This window comes from Macaca thibetana, chromosome 16 (genome assembly GCF_024542745.1).
Source record: "Macaca thibetana thibetana isolate TM-01 chromosome 16, ASM2454274v1, whole genome shotgun sequence".
Taxonomy (NCBI): Eukaryota; Metazoa; Chordata; class Mammalia; order Primates; family Cercopithecidae; genus Macaca; species Macaca thibetana.
The window spans coordinates 72,900,839-72,920,339 of NC_065593.1; the positions used below are offsets into that span (position 1 = coordinate 72,900,839).

At 49.7% G+C, this 19,501-nt stretch overlaps 1 protein-coding gene across 2 annotated transcripts in view; it reads right to left on the minus strand.

Annotated features, from left to right (window-relative positions):
- The window catches only part of PRKCA (protein kinase C alpha), a 516,290-nt gene that overhangs the window by 16,219 nt on the left and 480,570 nt on the right, over nt 1-19,501 (minus strand). For both annotated transcript variants that reach the window (XM_050762434.1, XM_050762435.1), the window contains exons 14-16: nt 19,420-19,500; nt 6,925-7,032; nt 5,117-5,257 (exon numbers count right to left, since the gene is read on the minus strand). In XM_050762434.1, coding sequence (XP_050618391.1) covers nt 5,117-5,257; nt 6,925-7,032; nt 19,420-19,500 — 330 coding nt within the window. The remainder of the gene's footprint in view (nt 1-5,116; nt 5,258-6,924; nt 7,033-19,419; nt 19,501) is intronic.

Here is a 19,501-nt window from a genome sequence, read left to right on the forward strand (position 1 = left end):
TTTCTTTTTTTTTTGAGACGGAGTTTCATTCTTGTCACCCAGGCTGTAGTGCAATGATGCAACCTTGGCTCACTGCAAACTCCGCCTCCCAGGTTCAAGTGATTCTCCTGTCTCAGCCTCCTGAGTAGCTGGGATTATAGACACCTGCCACCACGCCCAGCTAATTTTTTTTTTTTTTTGAGACGGAGTCTCACTGTCGCCCAGGCTGGAGTGCAGTGGCGCGATCTCGGCTCACTGCAAGCTCCGCCTCCTGGGTTCACGCCATTCTCCTGCCTCAGCCTCCTGAGTAGCTGGGACTACAGGTGCCCGCCACCACGCCCAGCTAATTTTTTGTATTTTTAGTAGACATGGGGTTTCACTGTGTCAGCCACGATGGTCTCGATCTCCTGACCTCGTGATCCACCCACCTTGGCCTCCCAAAGTGCTGGGATTACAGATGCCCAGCTAATTTTTGTATTTTTAGTAGAGACGGGATTTCACCACATTGGCCAGGTTGGTCTCGAACTCCTGACCTCAGGAGATCCACCCGCCTCAGCCTTCCAAAGTGCTGGGATTACAGGCGTGAGCCACCAGGCCTGGCCTACAGGCCTCTTTTTGATGACTTGGGTTTGTTGTTGAGAACATCAGGCTGAGCTGACAGCCCTCCCTGAGCTGACGGCCCTCCCTGAGCTGACGGTCCTCCCTGAGCTGATGGCCCCCACTGAGCTGACGGCCCTACCTGAGCTGACAGTCCTCCCTGAGCTGATGGTCCTCCCTGAGCTGATGTTCCTCCCTGAGCTGACGGCCCTCACGCCCTGGGAGCAGAGGATGTTTGCCATTGTGCTTCCTTGAAGAGATCCCTGAAACCAGCTGGCCTTGTGTTTTGCTCATAAAGAGGAAGAGCTAGTTATTGGCTGCCTGTGTCCAGGGCTCACAGCACTGCTGTCTGCGGTTGTCTTTGCTTTTGTTTTTACAAAATAATCCCTGCAAAATGATTGTCCCATCTTCCAGAAAATCATCATCTTCACGGTGGCACATGGTAGCTTTTTAGGGACAGACATGGCTCTGTCCAGGACTGGACTCTCCCACTGCTGACTGCCTCAGGGGCAAGTTCTTCCCTCACATCTGAGCCTCCAGGCTTGCCACTGTCAGGAGAGATGACCGCCACCATGGGACACTGCCACCACCCGGGGAGTCAGCCACCATCAGGGGAGACGACCGCCACCATGGGACACTGCCACCACCCGGGGAGTCAGCCACCATCAGGGGAGACGGCCACTGCCAGGGGAGACGGCCACCACCCGGGGAGTCAGCCACCATCAGGGGAGACGGCCACTGCCAGGGGAGACGGCCACCACCCGGGGAGTCAGCCACCATCAGGGGAGACGGCCACTGCCAGGGGAGACGGCCACCACCCGGGGAGTCAGCCACCATCAGGGGAGATGGCCACCGCCAGGGGAGACGGCCACCACCCGGGGAGTCAGCCACCATCAGGGGAGACGGCCACCGCCAGGGGAGATGGTCACTGTTCCACACATCTGACACTGGTCACTCTCCTCTTTCTGTTCTCCTTTACGTGTGACCTTATACAGAATCCAGCCCACAGCTGTACTGCAGATGTTGACCTTAATGTCACTGTGAGATGGAAAGTCCTGTGCGAACCTCCTGATGGATCATGGCATTGTGAGATGCTTTTTGTGGTGGGATCGCATTTTGCGTGGCACTGCGGTCTAAAGGTTAACTTTAGTCAAGTCACTCTGGCAGTCAGGAAGAGGATTAAGACAGCACACTAGAGGAACCATGATTCCCTGATAAGCTCTGTAGGCTGTCCAGCAATGGAATACTTCTACCCTCCTGAGAGAAGTCAAGTGATTCTGGAAGACTCTTTCATTGGAGGTTCAAAAAATTTAAAAATTAGTAAAACAAAGATGAAAGACTCCTGATCCTACAAGCTCAATCTTATCTGTAGAAGCAGTTTGCAAATAACCGTGAGAACTTCAAGTCCCGCTTCTGGCATTTGGTAATAAGCAAAGGTTTAATTCCATGGGAGCCAGAAGCGGGACCGCACGTGAAAACAGCTACTTGTCCTTAAGCCTGCAAGTCTCAGGGAAGTTGATTCGCCAGCGTTTGCTAAAAAACCATCAGGCAGTCTTCACCAAGACAGAAAAGGCTGGTCAGCCAGGGTCATAAGAACTGCTGAGAGGCGACAGCCACTCAGAAATGGGCTCGCGGTGAGAGCTGCTGGCTGCGTGACGTTTGCCTGATCCTCTCTCCGGCAGCACTCTTTAGGCTTGCATTGCTACGTCTCCCTTTGAAATAACAAAACGACCCGTCAGAGAATGCTCAGTTCTGTAAACACGTTTCACTTTTCAGTTAGCTCTGGGTCAGGGAACCATAGTACATTTTTCACCAAGGAAGCTGGAAAACCACATCCCAGAATAACTTTTCTACGCCGCTAGTTCTCTCCTGCTGCTTTGTATGAACCATGGTGTATTGTGCAGCTTCGACTTTGGTTGCTTGTTGCTGTTCTAAATGTCCTCTCCAGCCACTGGAATGGCTCTTGGCATGGTGTCTCTGCTCCAGCGTGTCATCACTGAACAGAGTGCAGTCCTCAGAGACCGCTGAAGGCGGTGGTGCCAGCCCTTGCATGACATGCTGCGATGAGCCTCACTTGGCTGGCACAGTACAAGGACTAGAGGAAACAGCTCTCAAGAGACACATCGCTGCCCTTCCAGGAATCAGAGCTTGCCCCATTTATCTCTCTGCCCTTGACACGCTCTGCTTTTGGACAGTGTCTGTGGGTCCCCCTGCAGCCACCTGCTTCTATCTTCACTGTCGTTGTTCCCTCTGTGGGCCCATTTCCTCTCCGTCTGTATTCTTTCTACCTTCTTCCTCTTTTGTGCACAGGTTTTCCAGCAGATCACGGGCTTCTGCCTGAGAAATCTCTTCCTTCTTTCAGGCCAGAGCTCTCACCAGGTAGGGCCTTTCACATGATATCTCCAGTTTTGGGGCCTGGGTCCACAATTTCTGCCTCCATTTGAGTTCAGGGGCTATTTCTTCATAGCCAGGGGCAATTTATCCTTCCTTCTTAATTTTAACCAGCATTCAGTTAAAAAACAAAAACAAAAAACCCAGCAAACAGTAGCGCTCCAGGAATAAAATATAAATAAACACTGCTTCTAACTCAGCTGCCTGCCGTGGGTACAGCTTTGCTCCCAGTGATTTCCACGACCACAGGGAACAATTCACATTCTTGCCTGCTGGAGCCAAGTTGCCCTCGTCTTCCCTACGTCTGAGCTTAGGGCCGAGTATCCACAAAACATGGGAGACTATGCAGATAAACACTCTCTTCTGCCATAAGGTGGGAATAAACAGAAAAAGACATGTTTTATGGTTGGTTTTGCTGCAACTCATCTTTTTCTGGAAAGTGACTGACAAATAATTGGATTTTGCTCAACCCTCAAGGCAGGGTCAGTATGCATCTCTACGTTGTTCCTATAAAGAAACTAAGCTGTGTTCAAGATGCTATTGCATAACCTTCATGTTTTAATTTAAGACGACAAATAAATATTAAAGGTAAAAGAGGAAAAAAAAATCCCTAACAGAATTTTCTACTGAGGCCACCTGCAGCATCATTAATCACTCTCCCTAACCCCCCAAAACCTTCAGACCAGGTTTTGTAAGTTGAGGGGCAGGAGCCCATGAGAGCCCCCTGAAATCAGTGTGCAGGGCTGGCTAAAGAAAAGGTGGGGGTAGCAGATACAGAAGGGCCTTATTTGAAATGATGATTCAGGAGGAAGTCAACTGACCTGATTAATTTTAGTTTTTCTTCAGTGTGTGCTAAAAATACCTTAGAAAAATAAAATCCAGTGGGCTCACCAACAGCAGTTTTATTCTTGGGGTAGAGGACACAGAGGCACACATGGTGAGGAAGTTGCTGCTCTAAGAATAAGGCTGTGTGCCACCCAGTTGGCAACTCTGCCACCCGAGGCGGGTCCCCTGGCCTGCTCATGGGGCACCTGTCAGAGGAGATAGATTTGAACGAAACCAACACGGCAATGCTTCTGAAACTGACTGTGGCATAAAGCAGCTCTCTGCAGTCTCCGTGCAGAGGCACAATGTGAGCCACCTGATGCTGGCCAGGATAGTGGCAGAGCTGGAAGGCACAGTCCGCCCAGCCCTTAGAAACAGGACTTCCCTGGAGGCTCGGCAAAGTGGCAGGTGGTGTGTGAGGAGGCTGACATCTTAAAGGCTCTCAGTTTACTTCGAGAGATATAAGCATGAAAGGCACTGGCTGGTCGCAATCAACAACTAGGGCCGCAGCATCAGCGCCAGGGCAGTCGCTGAGACGGAGCAATGGTGCAGTGGGTGAGGACACAGACTCCTCCAGGTTCCACCACCTATCCGCTGTGTGCTTTCTGGCAAGTTACTCAGCTTCTCTGTGCCCTCCACTGCAAACTGGGGACCACAGTACCCATCTCACAGGGCTGTTGGGATGATTAAGTGAATTAATATTTATAAGGCACGAAGAACAGGACCTGGCACATAGTGTTTAAATAAATGAAAAAAAATGGGAATCGAACAGGGGGAGTGTGAAAAAAGCTGACAACATCAGAATTGGTGCCTGACACTCACTCCCTGCAGCGGTGACAGTGGTGGAAGAGGGGGCGGGGCCCAGGCCCTGCCTACGAGCTGGCTAGGATGGGGTTGTGCTTCAGGGCTCCCATCGGTGCCAGGCAAATCCAGGAAAGCTGGAGACAGACACGAAGCCTGAGTCCAGCTGAGGACAGAAGGCTATGAATATAGCGCTGCTGGGTGCGAGTCCACAAAGTCCAGACCCAAAGCAGAGCTGCCCTCACTCCCTAATTGTGCGGGGGTGCTCTGCAGCTGCCCAGCTGGAGGGCGAAGTGTGCACAGGGTTCCCCTCCCTGCCTTATCGGTCCTCACTCTCTGAAGGCAGCAGGAATCCTGGCTGCTGAGGCCACAGGACTGAGGAAAGGCTGAAACCTGGCTGGTTTCCTCACCCTGTACAAGCCAGGGGCCACCGGCCTCCTCTCTCCAACAAAAGAGGTGAGTGGGATACTCCCAGAATCTGGGGATATGGGGCTCAGAAAACAGGCTGCTTTTCTGGACTCACCACTTTGGGCTTGAACGGTGGCTGGATCTCCCTGTTCTCCAGTTTTTCCCAGTCGATCCTCCGGAAGAAAGCATGTTCTCTCACGTCCCTCTCCCCCTCAGGCCCGCAGCCCAGCCGCTTGGCTGGGTGTTTGGTCATTAGCTAGAAAAGAAAAGGAGAAAAAGAGAACAATGGATGTCAAATGCTTCCCAGAGACAGCGCTTTCCATTTGCCTAGCTCTGCCTACAGCCCTGACTTTGTGGGCGCCTGGACAGCATCTCAGAGAGCTGACCAAGACACTCAGTGGCTTGTACGGAGTGAAGCCAACTCACAAAAATGACATTGGCAAGTGCAGCCCTGCCTATGGTGGTTTTCAAGATAAGGGAACAGGGAAGCAATCTGAACCCATGGCCAAATGGAATAAGAAGAATTTAAACAGACATCTCACACGTTATCTATTTTGGAGACACCATGCTATACATGTATCTGGTAATAAAAAAAAAAACATGCAATCACTAAAAATTGTGTGTGCTGAAAGCATCACAGTCTAGCATCACAGAGGATGCCATAATAAGCATCATATGTCTATGTATTGTCTGGGCTAAAACGTTATCAATCAAAGACTCATAAATTAGAAAAATAAATGCTATAACAAGCAAGGTGACTAGTTAATTCCAACCTGCCTATTGCAGGACACAGAGACAAACAACAGCTATGAGCTCTTTGAAGGCAGACGCCAGTTCCTCCCGACCTCAGTATCTCTCCCAAGTGCCTTGCTCTTGGATGACACGTGACAAATGCCTCACAAATGATCACACTCACCAGATGCTGTTAAGGGTATATTGTACTCCATCTTACTAAGCCTGAAAATAGCTTTGTGATCTAACTCTTGACCATTCAAAACTAGACAGACAAGTCATGATCAGCGACTCTATTCCTAGAGCATTTCCTCAACCAAAGTGTGTGTATATCTTCACCAAAACACACGCCCCAGAAGGTTCACAGTAGTTCTGCTTGTAACAGCCTCAAACCAAAGCAAGAACCATCCAAATATCCACCAGAAGTAGAATGGATAAGGAAACGATGGTGTGTTCACACGGCGGAACACTGCACAGCAATATGACAGGAGGAACTACAACCCCACACAACGATGCAGACAAAATCCTCAATCATGATATTGAGTGAAAGCAGCCAGGCCAGGAGCAACACTACAAGGTTCAGTTTGTGCAGAGTTCAAAACAGGCCAAGACTAATCCATGCTGTCCAAACTTCGGGGGCAGGTTATCTTGGGGCGGGGTAGTGACTGTAGATGGGACAGGAGGGGGCTTCCAGGGTGGTGGAAACACGGTTTCCTGAGCTGGGTGCAATTATACGGGTGGATTCATTTTGTGAAGATTCATTTATCAGCATATTGATGATTTGTGCCATTGCTGTATGTATGCTATGGCTCAAGAAAAGTGCAGCAAACAAAGAACTAACTAAGTCGCACCAGGTGAGACAGGCGACGAGAGCACACACTTTCTATGGGCCTCTGACGACATCTGGTAGTCCCCACCACAATTTTATGAAATGGATTAGAATGAAAAGTGCAGTACAGTCATTAGGTGACTGGGCCAGAGTCCCAGGAAGTATTGGGATTCCAATCCATTCTCCCGGCCTTCAATATCCCCACTGTGCCCTGTGTGACACCAAGCCCCAACCGTCGACGGCCAAAATGCAGTGGTGTGGGTTTGTGGTATTTCTGCCATCTCTCTTAGAAGTGTGGGGAAAGTATTTCTCCTACCAAAGCTCTTGGTCTATGATCACAAAAGGTATCCAAATCGACTTACTCCTTTGCAGATGGAAACAGCCTCCTTGGACAAGGATTTTGGATAGGAAACGTTGTGCTCCATGATAGACTGAAACAGCTCGTCTTCATCTTCACCATCAAATGGAGGCTGTTGTGGAAAAAAAGAAAGATGGGAAGGTATTTAGGCAGAGTAATTCTTTCACATGGTACCTGAAGAGCCAATTCAGCACCAAGGAACAGACCAGGTTTCTCAGCCCCCCGCAGGCTGCACAGTTAGCTCAGTGAACTTGAGGGTTTATTTGATTATCTTTAATGAGGTTGACGGTTGTGTGTTTTTCATTTTTTCCCCTCTGTCTCATTAATTATCTTGCCCTGGGCAACCCAAACAGTCTTCAGGGAAAGTGTTTTTGAGTAATGTTTTTAATGATTTGCAAATAAACTATGATTAATCCATTAATCTTGTAAGCATGTGCTAAAAATCTAATTATGATCAAGTTAGGTTACAGACGGCTTTGTAGTCAGAAGGTAGGGGTGGCCGGTAGAAAATGCCAACACTTTCATTTGGGGTGAAGGGGACTTGAGAACATGGCCTAAGAGGACGTCCCCAGTAATTCACACCAGGCCTCTGACCCAACAAGGAGCTGCTTTGCTGGGGGGGCCTTCCACCTGCACAGCGGCAGTGATGGGACCTCAGCTTCCATTGGACGACTCCTCCCTCGTCCACTTTGACTGGGTTCACAGTTACCAGGCTGAGACAGGAAGGCACGCTGGCCCCGTGGGAGCTCATGGCTTTAGAGTCAGGTGGATCTGGACCAGAATTCTAGCTCTACTAACTTCCTAGCTGGGTGTCCACAGGCAAATGACTTCGTTCTTTAAAACACAGTTCTCCAACTGGTAAGATGGGCTTTCTGGGAGTAAAGTGCCTTGTATTTTGTGTTGTACCCGGTAAGTGCCCAATGAAGGCAACTTAGTGGTGCTATTATTTAAGGCAGAGCAACTTTCTTGGGAAGGGCCTTGGAATCTTCTAGGAAGAAAGGCTGAGCTCACGATGCCCTTTGAACTTTTTCCTCCAGCATGTCTGTAGTCCTGAGGGATCCATTACTTCCCTGTCACTCTGGCGGGATGGCACAGGAGGAAAGCGTTCATGGGAAATTCCGTAATGCTTCCCTTTGGCTTTGTAACCTTGAGCTTAGCATAAGAAAGGCAGAGCAGGGCCCAGCGCTTGTACAGAATCCTTTTGTTTAATCTGGAGGTGTTCCCTTCTCGTGGGAAAAAGGAGTCAGTCACTGGCTGACATGGGCAGGTCACACAGTGTTTGGCTTAAACTGAGTCCTGGATCACAGGTAACTGTGCAGTAGTCAGAAGGATGCCCTTCTTATCAAACATTTTCTCCCAAGTCAGAGGCAGCCGTTGAGCCAAGCAGATCCCTCCCCTCAACCAGCACCCACAAATCACCTCAACCTGTTCATCCAGCACCCGAGACCTGACCTCAGTCTCCTGCCCAGTCCTGAACGGGAGCCACGTGCCCTGAGGAAAAGATGCCAAGTCTATAAAGAGCCCCAGTGGGAGGACAGAGAGAGGCCTGGGTGTCTGGTACCACTCCACATTTTTTTGGTCTGGAAATACAACAGGCCTCTTTTTCTGTTGTAAGTGCCTGGTGTAAAGAAGGTTTAATTTGGCTGAAGCTACAGGTGAGTGAAGAGAGCTAAAATGAGCCTGCCTGTGAGGGACTCAGAGCAGGGCAGGGGCAGCTGGCCACAGCGACTTCCACCAGTAGGAATAACATGGAGACTGGGAGGCCCCCAGGGCAGCTTGGAGGGGCACCCACCAGGGGGTGCAGGCTGCCGACAGCCACCTGTGCCAGCAGGGACAGCCACCTGTGTCAGGAGGGACAGCCACCTGTGCCAGCAGGGACAGCCACCTGTGTCAGCAGGGGGACAGCCACCTGTGCCAGCAGGGACAGCCACCTGTGTCAGCAGGGGGACAGCCACCTGTGCCAGCAGGGACAGCCACCTGTGTCAGCAGGGGGACAGCCACCTGTGTCAGCAGGGACAGCCACCTGTGCCAGCAGGGACAGCCACCTGTGCCAGCAGGGGGACAGCCACCTGTGCCAGCAGGGACAGCCACCTGTGCCAGGAGGGACAGCCACCTGTGCCAGCAGGGACAGCCACCTGTGTCAGGAGGGACAGCCACCTGTGCCAGCAGGGACAGCCACCTGTGCCAGGAGGGACAGCCACCTGTGCCAGCAGGGGGACAGGTAGCTTCCATCTGTAGAGGGCAGGGCAGGCAGGCAGTGGTGGGGGAGAGCTGTGATGGAGCTACAGTGCAGGTTGGCCCTGTGTCCGCCCCACCGTATCTTCCCCACCCAACAGCACGCAGCCTGCTTCTTCTGGACACCTATTATAGGCCACCCATGACATTTTCCCTCATCACTGATCCATAAACCTGGCTGAGTTTTGGCGAAGGAGGTTTTTGTAACTAAAACAAATGTAGTGGCTGGGCGTGGTGGCTCACGCCTCTAATCCCAGCACTTCGGGAGGCCAAGGTGGGTGGATTACCTGAGGTCAGGAGTTCAAGACCAGCCTGGCCAACATGGCGAGACTTCATCTCTACTAAAAACACAAAAAATTAGCCGACTGTGGTGGCACACGCCTGTAGTCCCAGCTCCTCGGGAGGCTGAGGCATGAGAATCACTTGAACCCAGGAGGCAGAAGTTGCAGTGAGCTGAGACTGCGCTGCTGTACTCTAGCCCGAGAGACAGAGCAAGACTGTTTCCAAAACAAAAACATGGCATGGTTTCTGTTCAGGGCGTGGCCTGCACCCTGCAGGGGTGCAAGGTTCCTGAACTGGCTGTGTGACACTCTCTGCAATGCAAACGTGACCTGGCGGGGAAGAGGGCAGAGGCTCTGCTTCCAGGTCACTGATTGGCACCTCACCATGTGGCCCAAGAGGGCCTCTGGTCAGGGTCAGACACATACTTTCCAAGTCTTAGCGCAAAATGAAAACGGGAGTCCCTCATTTCAAAACTACGAAGAATTTCCAGATGGCGACAGCATAGCACCAAACCAAATGCAAAGCCCTGTGCGACCGTGTAGGCTGCATGCCCCCAAAGTGGGCTAAATGGGGTGCACCTTGTTGGGCAGCGACAAAGGTGCCAGCAAAATTCAACCAGCCTCTCTGGAGGTGCTTGAATCTTAGCTGCAGGAATGCTGCAGGGGCCAAGTCACAGACAATGCAAACCAAAGGCCTAAGAGAAACGTTCGCTAAGAAACACAGGTGGAGCTTCCCCAGGAATCTGGCTTGAGTAGGGCAATGAGAAGCTTCTTCTCATTTGAAGACGATTAGATCAATGCAGCTGCAGCCACCCCACCTCCAAATGTGGAAGGCCAGAAATTGTTTGGGGAACATTCTGTGCAGGGCACTGGCCTACCACATCTACTTAGTTGTCTCCTGGCAAGGGAACCAGCTTTGCCAGGTGAGCTGTCCCCACATACGCTCATTTCTGAAGGCGAATGGCTGTATCAGGGATTCGATTCTGTAGACCAAAGGAGGACTTTTACTGTCAAGTCTTCTTTGGGTCCCACTGAAGGCTGGATACGGACACTCCCCAAAGAATATTCCTCAGAACACTAATCCTACAGCATCTTCCTAGGTCCAAGTTTGCATCCTATACCCCTCTCTGGCAATTCGCTTTAACATTTAAATTGTAAAGGCCCTGAAAAGTCCTGCAGTGAACAAAGCTGTTTAACTCAATGTGAATTCTTAGTCCAGGGCTGGAAGGATCTTCAGAGGCCTCTTAGGCTTGTGTGGTGGAATAAGATGCTTAAGCTATAACAAAGCCATAAGACCAAATGCTCCTGTGACAGAGCCTGTGCATTCCAACCTTGATGTGGCCCCAAGGATTAGGGATTCTCCGTCACCATATCCCAGGGAGGGGACATATCTCTGTCCCTCACGTTTTTCACTGCTGTGAGTCCATGTTGTCTAATAAGGCAGGAGCATTGTGGGCACGAGGGGAGGAGCAGCGACAGTGACCACAGTGGCGTTCACTTCTCAGCCCCTCTCTGCACGTCAGGTGCTGTGCAGAGAGCTTGGGTGGCACTGCTCACTCAATCCGCAAATCAGTCTCAGGACACAGGTGCTAACCCAGACATCCTGAATTTGGAGCCCGGGGCTCTTAGCCATTATGAGCAATTCTGCCTGCCCTGCTGTGAAGGGTGACATCCAGCACTGCTCCTGGTAGGGGTGAAGTCAGGTGGGGGGGCGGGTACTCGGCTACAGGCCCACCCAGCATGTAAAGAGAACTCTGATGAGGGCAAGGGTGTTGCGGTAAATTTTAGAAGGCTGATTCACAGCCTACACAATGTGCAGTGATGAGTTCTGAAAATGAAGAGGTGGGGCAGCCCCGGGGGCCTGAGATGTTTCAAGTCATCTCATAGAGAGCGACCAGCCTCTGGGCTAGAGACCTGGCATGGTTTCCCAGCTCTAATGAATTGATGGGAATCAGGCTGGCTCCCTCCTTCCCAGCTGCTGGCCAATGCAGCTTCTGTGCTTCCCCAAATTCCTGCTGGCTGAAGATGGCATGAACCTGAAGAAGGTAAAAGAGGGCTGCTCTTGGGTGTAGGGGAGAGGAGTACTTAAGTGCCTTCTCCCAGTTTTGGAATACCATCAAATCAAAGGCATCCTTTTTCCTAATCTGTTTCCTCTGTTGCAAAGATAGAGACTATTTTTTTTTTTTTTTAATTGTGATAAAACATATATAACACAGGCTGGGTGTGGTGGCTCACACCTATAATCCCAGCACTTTGGGAGGTCGAGGCGGGCAGATCACAAGGTCAAGAGTTTGAGACCAGCCTGGCCAACATGGTGAAACCCCGTCTCTACTAAAAATACAAAAATTAGCTGGGCATGGTAGAGGGCGCCTGTAGTCCCTGTTACTTGGGAGACTGAGGCAGGAGAATTGCTTGAACCCAGGAGGCGGAGGTTGCAGTGAGCCGAGATTGCACCACTGCACTCCAGCCTGGGCGACAGAGTGAGACTGTCTCACAAAAACAACCAACCAAAAAAACAAAACCATATATATGTGTGTGTGTGTGTGTGTGTGTGTATGTGTGTATACGTATTATATAACACAAAATTTACCATCTTAACCACTTTTAAGTGCACTGCACTGAGGTATTAAGTACGTTCATGTTGTTCCATAACCATCACCACTGGCCATCTCCAGAACTTTTTCATCTTCCCAACTGAAACTCCACGCACAAAACAGACTCCCCATTCTCCCGTCCCCTCAGCCCCTGGCAGCCACCATTCGGCTTTCTGTCGCTATGATTTGACTACTCTAGGCATCTCATATAAGTGGGGTGATACATGTCCCTGTGACCGGCTTACTTCAAGATGTAGACTATTGGTATCTTAACTGTGCCTTCGGGGATCAGTAAGGATAGGCTGGGTCCTGCTGTGGAAACAAACAACTGAGACCATCTCCAAAGCATAAGACAACACGTTTCACTTCCTGCTTATGCTACCTGTACACTGGGGGTCAGAGAGGCCCCTGCTGGTTGCACTCGGGGACCCACTGGGATGGAGCAGCCACCATCACGGTCTTGCGGCAGCAAAGGTTGGTGCAGCAGCTCTTTAGTGTCTTGTACCTGCGCTTCCAGCCCCACCCTGGAGTACCTCCCCTCTGATCTCGTTGGCCAGTGCTGGTCATATGCTGCTCCCTGACACCCCACAAATACACGAGAAAGGAAGTACAATCCTACCGTGACAGGAGGGAGGAAGACTACGAGTACCTGGTAAAATGACCAGCACATTCAGAAAAGCTCCCTGGAGCCCGTTTTATATTTTTGTTTTTTTTTTAGATGGAGTCTCACTCTGTTGCCCAGGCTGGAGTGCAGTGGTGTGATCTCAGCTCACTGAAACCTCCGCCTCCCAGGTTCAAGTGATTCTCCTGCCTCAGCCTCCCGAGTGGCTGGGATTACAGGTGCACGTCACCACACCCAGCGAATTTTTTGTATTTTTAGTAGAGACGGGGTTTCACCATCTTGGCTAGGCTGGTCTTGAACTCCTGACCTCAAGTGATCTGCCTGCCTTGGCCTCCCAAAGTGCTGGGATTACAGGTGTGCACCACCACGCCTAGCTTGAAGCCCTATTTTAAATGAAAATTATGTAATATGGTGGGGAAGGGAAGTCTACGAAAAAAGCATCCCCATTCCCTTTACCTGGTCACAAAAATTGCTCTCATTTTTATATAGGTTCTTATGCTTCCTTATATTATATTATTTTCTTTTTTCTTTCTTTTTTTTTTTTTTGAGATAGAGTCTTGCTCTGTCACCCAGGCTAGAGTGCAGTGGTGCAATCTTGGCTCACTGCAACCTTATGCCTCCCAAGTTCAAGAGATTCTCCCGCCTCAGCCTCCTGAGTAGTTGGGATTACAGGTGTGTACTAGCACGCCCAACTAATTTTTGTATTTTTAGTAGAGACAGGGTTTCACCATCTTGGCCAGGCTGGTCTACAAACTCCTGACCTCGTGATCCACCCACCTTGGACTCCCAAAGTGCTCGGATTACAGGCGTGAACCACTGTGCCCAGCATCTTATATTATTTTCAAATTATGATGCAAAATTTGGAGTTTTTTTTTCACTGACTGTTGCAAATACATTTTCTTTGTTGCCACCAGTGTTCCCATGAGCTGAATGCCACCGAGGTGATGCGTCATCAGGACAGATCCACTGGTCCACAGCACATTTACAATTGCTTCCAGCATGTACCCTCATCACTAACGCTACTAGAGACACCTGTGCATCTCCCTGTTTTCTTCTCTGAATCACATCCCCATAATAACTTCCCAGGTGTGGCATCCTGTAGCCTAAAAAAATGTGAACACATTTACGGCCTTTGTTAAGTCTCTCTAGGTTTAAGTCTCCCTGGAGCATGTGACAGGTAATTACTTGCTCTCAGGCCCTGGTGTTGAAGGCAAGGGAATGGTGAAAAGTTATTAATTCTATTCCTTTTCCTTTCCAGTACTGCCAGCCACTTAGCCTGGGGACCATGGGTGTAATGTGTCACTGAGGTGCTTCAGTACATGACCATTTTGGATGCCTTCTCTTGCCTCTTTACCCCATTCCCATGGTTTTTAATTTCTACAAATCTGGACTCAATGTTCCAAGCTAAGCTACCTGCTGAAAAGTCTTGGGTTGGTGTAAATATTTTCTGAATGGGTTCTATCCCCTCTCGCCCAGCTCCTTCCCACTTTAACAATATGTGATTGTGAGTTTTAAACCGACACATGAGGGATGATGGTTCAGATTTTGCAAAAAACTATTTCTAATCACAGGTGTGAGCCACCTCACTGCACTGGTGCATCTTAGCTAGGAAGTGGTCATGGAGGCCACGCTTATTTGCAAATCACAGAAACCTGGGCTGGGGGCCGGGCATGCTCCCCTGGACAATTCAGGCCGAAGCTCTGAGATGAAGTGGCAATTACTGATTCAGTAGGAGTGAAGTCAAAGCATAAATAACCCAGGGAGAAAAGGGCATAAGGAGGCTGGTCCCTTTATGACGATCACCGAGAACACTTCCAGGCGCAAGATGCTCATTAGAGTGCTGGGTAAACACTATTTATGCCCCAAAAGTGTTCGTATTTGTCAAGCAGTCCAGGAACTGAATAAAGACTCAGGCTGTTTATTCTTAACTGCCCCCTTGGCTGCTGACAATAAATAAAGCAAATGAGAAGAAAATGGCAATAAACTATTTTTTTCCTGCTCATCTTCAGTCCTCTGCGATTAAAGAGGACAAACTTAGACCAAAACCCTGTCAACAACTTTATCATTAATCTTACTTTTCAGTAACAACGTCTATACCCTTTGCTGGGTCTCCGGGATTGCTGAAGCTTGGAGGGGCTGTGGATACTGGGTAGAGCCTTCATTATCCTTTCTGAGCTGAGTCGCAGCCTAGGAATACGTTTAAATTTGCATTGAGTCACAGAGAAAGATGAAGGGGCTTTGAATGAAAACACTGTGTTTGCAGCAGGTGAGGTGGAGATTTAGAGGAACAAAGGCTGTTGTTATCTGTGCCTGCCATTGCACCAGAGTGTGGGATGCCTTTAAGGAGTCTTTTTTTTTTTTTGGAGACAGGGTCTCGCTCTCTCACCCAGGCTGGAGTGCAGTGATGTGATCAAGGCTCACTGCCAGCCTTGACCCCAGGGCTCAATCAATCCTTCCACCTCAGCCTCCCGAGTAGCTGGGACTACAGGCGCTTGCCACCACACCCAGCTAATTTTCGTATATTTTGTAGAAGGGATTTTGTCATGTTGCCCAGGCTGATCTCCAACTCCGGGATTCAAGTGATCCACCCACCTTGGCCTCCCAAGTGCCCCAAAGGGATTATAAACATGAGCCACCTCGCCTGGTCTAAGATGCCATCTTTAAAGAATATCACCGTTTTCAACAGAGATTATGGAGACCGGAAGGTGTGCATATAAGGCAGGCTAAGTGGCTCTGAGAAGCAGCATGGGAAATATTGGAAATAGGCCAGAATGTTTGCAGAGCTGTTGAGAGCAGGAGCCTAGTGCTTTCCAGGGGGCGTAAGCTTAATAGGGAAACCTTTAAATAAGGCCTGGAAACCACCTCAAGGCCAATTTGCAAACGAGGTCTGAGGCCCGTGTCATAGGGCTTCAAAACGCACCACAAATGGGACTTCCCTGCCAGAAAAAAGCATTCCCTGAGCTCTCCCCTAGGGAATGAAGTCCCAGGAAGGCTTGGAGAGGAGAGAAGCCAGGCAGCGGGAGGGAGGAGGACTTTCCCGCAGGCCCGGTTCTGAAATTCTTGTCTCCTGCTGGCCAAGAGTCTACTCACGTGACCTCCTAAAGCACCCTCGGAAACAGATCCTGGCTTCGTTTCCGCCCAGCCTCTTTTGCTTGTTAGTGTATGCAAATGTGACTGTTAATGAAAGCAGGGTTTGTTTTCTGGACTCAAGAGCTGAACATTAAAGTGGGATCAAGAGGGGGACTTGGCTTTTTGCGCCTTCATCAACAGCAGGGCTCCTAGAAGGCCTGTAATTCAGAGCCGAATTTTACTGTCAAAATTTTAAGGAAGGGGAAATTAACTTGAGGAGCAGACAACTCCTGTTTCCCCAGCTGTTGACTCACTGACAGTGATTGTGTATGAACTGCCTTTCTGTGTTTACACACAGACGTATATGGCCTAAGAGGAACGCTTTGGTGGGGCGGGGGGGGGGCACTAAATAAATAATAAACCACTCTTTCGATGTCAGTCAAGTCTTAACACCATTGAGAAATAATGATCAAATGCAAGCTAAAGCTTTATGTCTTTCAATGTCTACAAGACTATTTCAGTATTTAGGAAATATAATGAAAGACACTAAAAGGAGAGATCATCCACAGCCTCCCATCCTAGAGACAAAGCCCCTGGTCTGGAGATGACCTTCATGTTTGCAGCCTTACAACAGGTGGCTGTTCGGACACGAGCGGGGCAGGAAAGGGCTCCTCCTACCCAACAGGAAACTCAGGCGACCATCACGTGATGGTCAGGTGGTTAACTGTCTCTCTAAAGTAATAACTGGTCGCAGCCAGCACCAAGGAAAGGCAGTCTCCCAATAAAGACAAACACCCGAAACTGGCGAGCAGCAGCTTCCCGGTAAGATCTCAGGAGTTGGGCGAGTGGGCTCACGCATGCGCATGAAGAGGCAACATGGCGGAGTTTCAGCAGTACACCACCTCCTAGGGACGTCTGACTGGTAAGGGAAGAATGCCCCAGCTGAGCACGCCTGTAACTCCAGTAAACACACTGCACATGCCGCCCCTCCCAGGCATTAGCAGGCCACTTCGCGCGGACACCCCATCCCAAGGGAAGAATCAGGGGAGAAGAGATGTAAGCCCCTGGAAGAATGCCAATGTGTAAACCCCCAGCTCAGAAGTCCAAGAGTGCACTGGATCTCTCGAGTCGCCGGCCTGGCCCTCTTCCAAATGCACTTTATTCTCTTTTGTTCCTGCTCGAATGCTTTTTCATACGCTTTCATTCCTCTCTAAAACTTGTCTTCGGCCGGGTGTGGTGGCTCAACGCCTGTAATCCCAGCACTTGGGAGGCTGAGGTGGGTGGGTCACGAGGTCAGGAGTTCAGGACCAGCCTGACTAAAAATACAAAAATTAGTCGGGCGTGGTGGCGGGTGTCTGTAATCCCAGCTACTATGGAGGCTGAGGCAGAAAGTTGCTTGAACCCGGGAGGCGGAGGTTGCAGTGAGCTGAGATCGCACCACTGCACTCCAGCCTGGGCGACAGAGCAAAACTCCGTCTCAAAAAAACAACAACAAAAAAACTTGTCTTAGGCTCTCACTCTACCTGATGCCCTGCAGTCAAATTCTTTCTCCTGAGGAGGCAAGTAACTGAGGTTGCTGCAGCCTCATAGGGATGCACCACTGCTACCAATAGGATCCAGAGCCTCTTCCTCTCTGGCCTCAGGCCTCCTACTTTCTTCTCTCTCTAGCTCAACTCTGCTCTAGCTTCCATTTCTTAAACACGGCTGCACAATCCCCAGCCTTAGGGCCTTCACGCTGGCAGCTCCCCCTGCCTGGAATGTTTTTTCAACGGATATGCACACAGACATCCCCATACTTCCTTTAGGTCTTAACCTTATCCTCCCTGGTCATTCTAGCTAAAATTTCAACCTCCCCCAACACGATCTTCTTTCCTGCTTTATTACTTTTATTCCTAGCTTATCTCTGCTGTGTTACACATTTTCGTTATCTAACCTGTCTGCTGTCTCTCCTCCTCTAAGCTGTAAGCTTCATGAAGGTAAGGATTCTCATCTGTTTTGTTCACCCTTATGGCTGTGCACATCATAAGCGTTCAATGAATAAATACGTGGTGAGTGAATGAAAAAATGAGTCAATGGACGTAACATGTGGGAAGGGAAGACTTTTTCCCCCAGAAACAAAGATGTCTTTGGGGGTGGCTCTGCTGCACGGCATGGCCATCTCTTTCCATTGTCTCTGACTAAGGCTTCTGGCTATGGAGAGTCACAGATCTTGGCACTAGCACATTGAGTGCTGGGAATTATAAGAAGCTGCCCATGGCCGAATCATATGTAGTATAAGGCAGAGATCTGCTGGGTGATTACCAAGCCTGCTTCCCCTGCTGAGCTCTCAGATATGCTATACTTACTGCCTCTTTGTGTCCCAGTGGGGCCAAGTGGCCAGTGGAACCTAGGCAGAAGTGATACGTACCATTTCTAGGCCGGCCCCTAAGACATCCTATGTGACTGATCATGCTCTCAGCTGAAAGGAGGAGGAATTAGTGGAGAGATCTGAGACCCTAAAAGATGGTGGCGCTGACAGATGCGAGAAACTTGAGTCTTTGAATGACCCTGTGGGTCAGTGCCCCACCCCCACATAGGACTTTGCCAAGGATGTGTCCTATGTGGGGGTGGGGCACTGAGCCACAGAGTCATTCAAGGACTCAAGTTTCTTGCATCTGTCAGCCCCACCATCTATTAGGGTCTCAGATTTCTCCATTAATTCCTCCTAATTTCAGCTGAGAGCATGAGGACAGTCACATAGGATGTCTTAGGGGCAAGGCCTAGAGGTGGCAGCTAGTACAACTCACCCTGATGACACAGATATTAAGCCATTATATTAGAAAGTGCCATGTAAGGCAATAAGGCACATGGTTATCTGGTACATGTCACATCATAAGGGAAAGCTAATTTACCTTCCTTAACTGGAAGTTCAGCCTCACTGGACTTCTGTGAAAATTACAATGAATTGCCAAAGGTGAGATAGGAGGAGATGGGGAGAATCTATTAAAATGCTTCTTCAAGGTAACTGTCTTCTTCCTTAAACACTGCTACTAATTACACACATGGGCAGCAGGTGGGGCAATCTTTGCAGACAAACTTGCAGGGAACCATAACCCAACCCCAGTTTTAAGATACTGAAAACTTAAGAGGCCACTGCTGTCATCAACGTGCAGTTTTCTTTTTTGACACCGTGCAAGGCAGTGGCACGATCTTGGCTCACTGCAGCCTCCGCCTCTGAGGCTCAAGCAATTCTCATGCCTCAACGGCCCAAGTAGCTGAGTTTGCAGACGTGCACCACCACGTTTGGCTAATTTTTGTGGTTTTAGTAGAGATGGCGGTTTTGCCATGTTGGCCAGGGTGGTCTCAAACTCCTGACCTCAGGCGATCCACCTACCTCGGCTTCCAAAAGTGCTGGGATTACAGCCATGAGCCACCATGCCTGGCCAACATGCACATTTCATAATGTGAAACTGACACTGTGTATACTCCAGGTTGAAGCTTTCAATATGGAGTTTCTATGACCAGTGATAATTTCTGTGCATACTGAACGTGATCCACTTTGAAGGGGGAGTTTCTTCCTCTTTCGTCTGGGTCAGGGACGTCACGCCAACACCACCAGCCACACTAAAACGTCAGGTCCTGCTCTCGAGGCCCAACCAGAGCTGAAGTATTCACATAACACAGCAATAAACAAACATGAAAATGTAGCAAAACATTACCTGCCCGGCAAGCATTTCATACAACAGGACGCCATAGGCCCACCAGTCCACAGATTTTCCATATGGCTGATAAGCGATAATC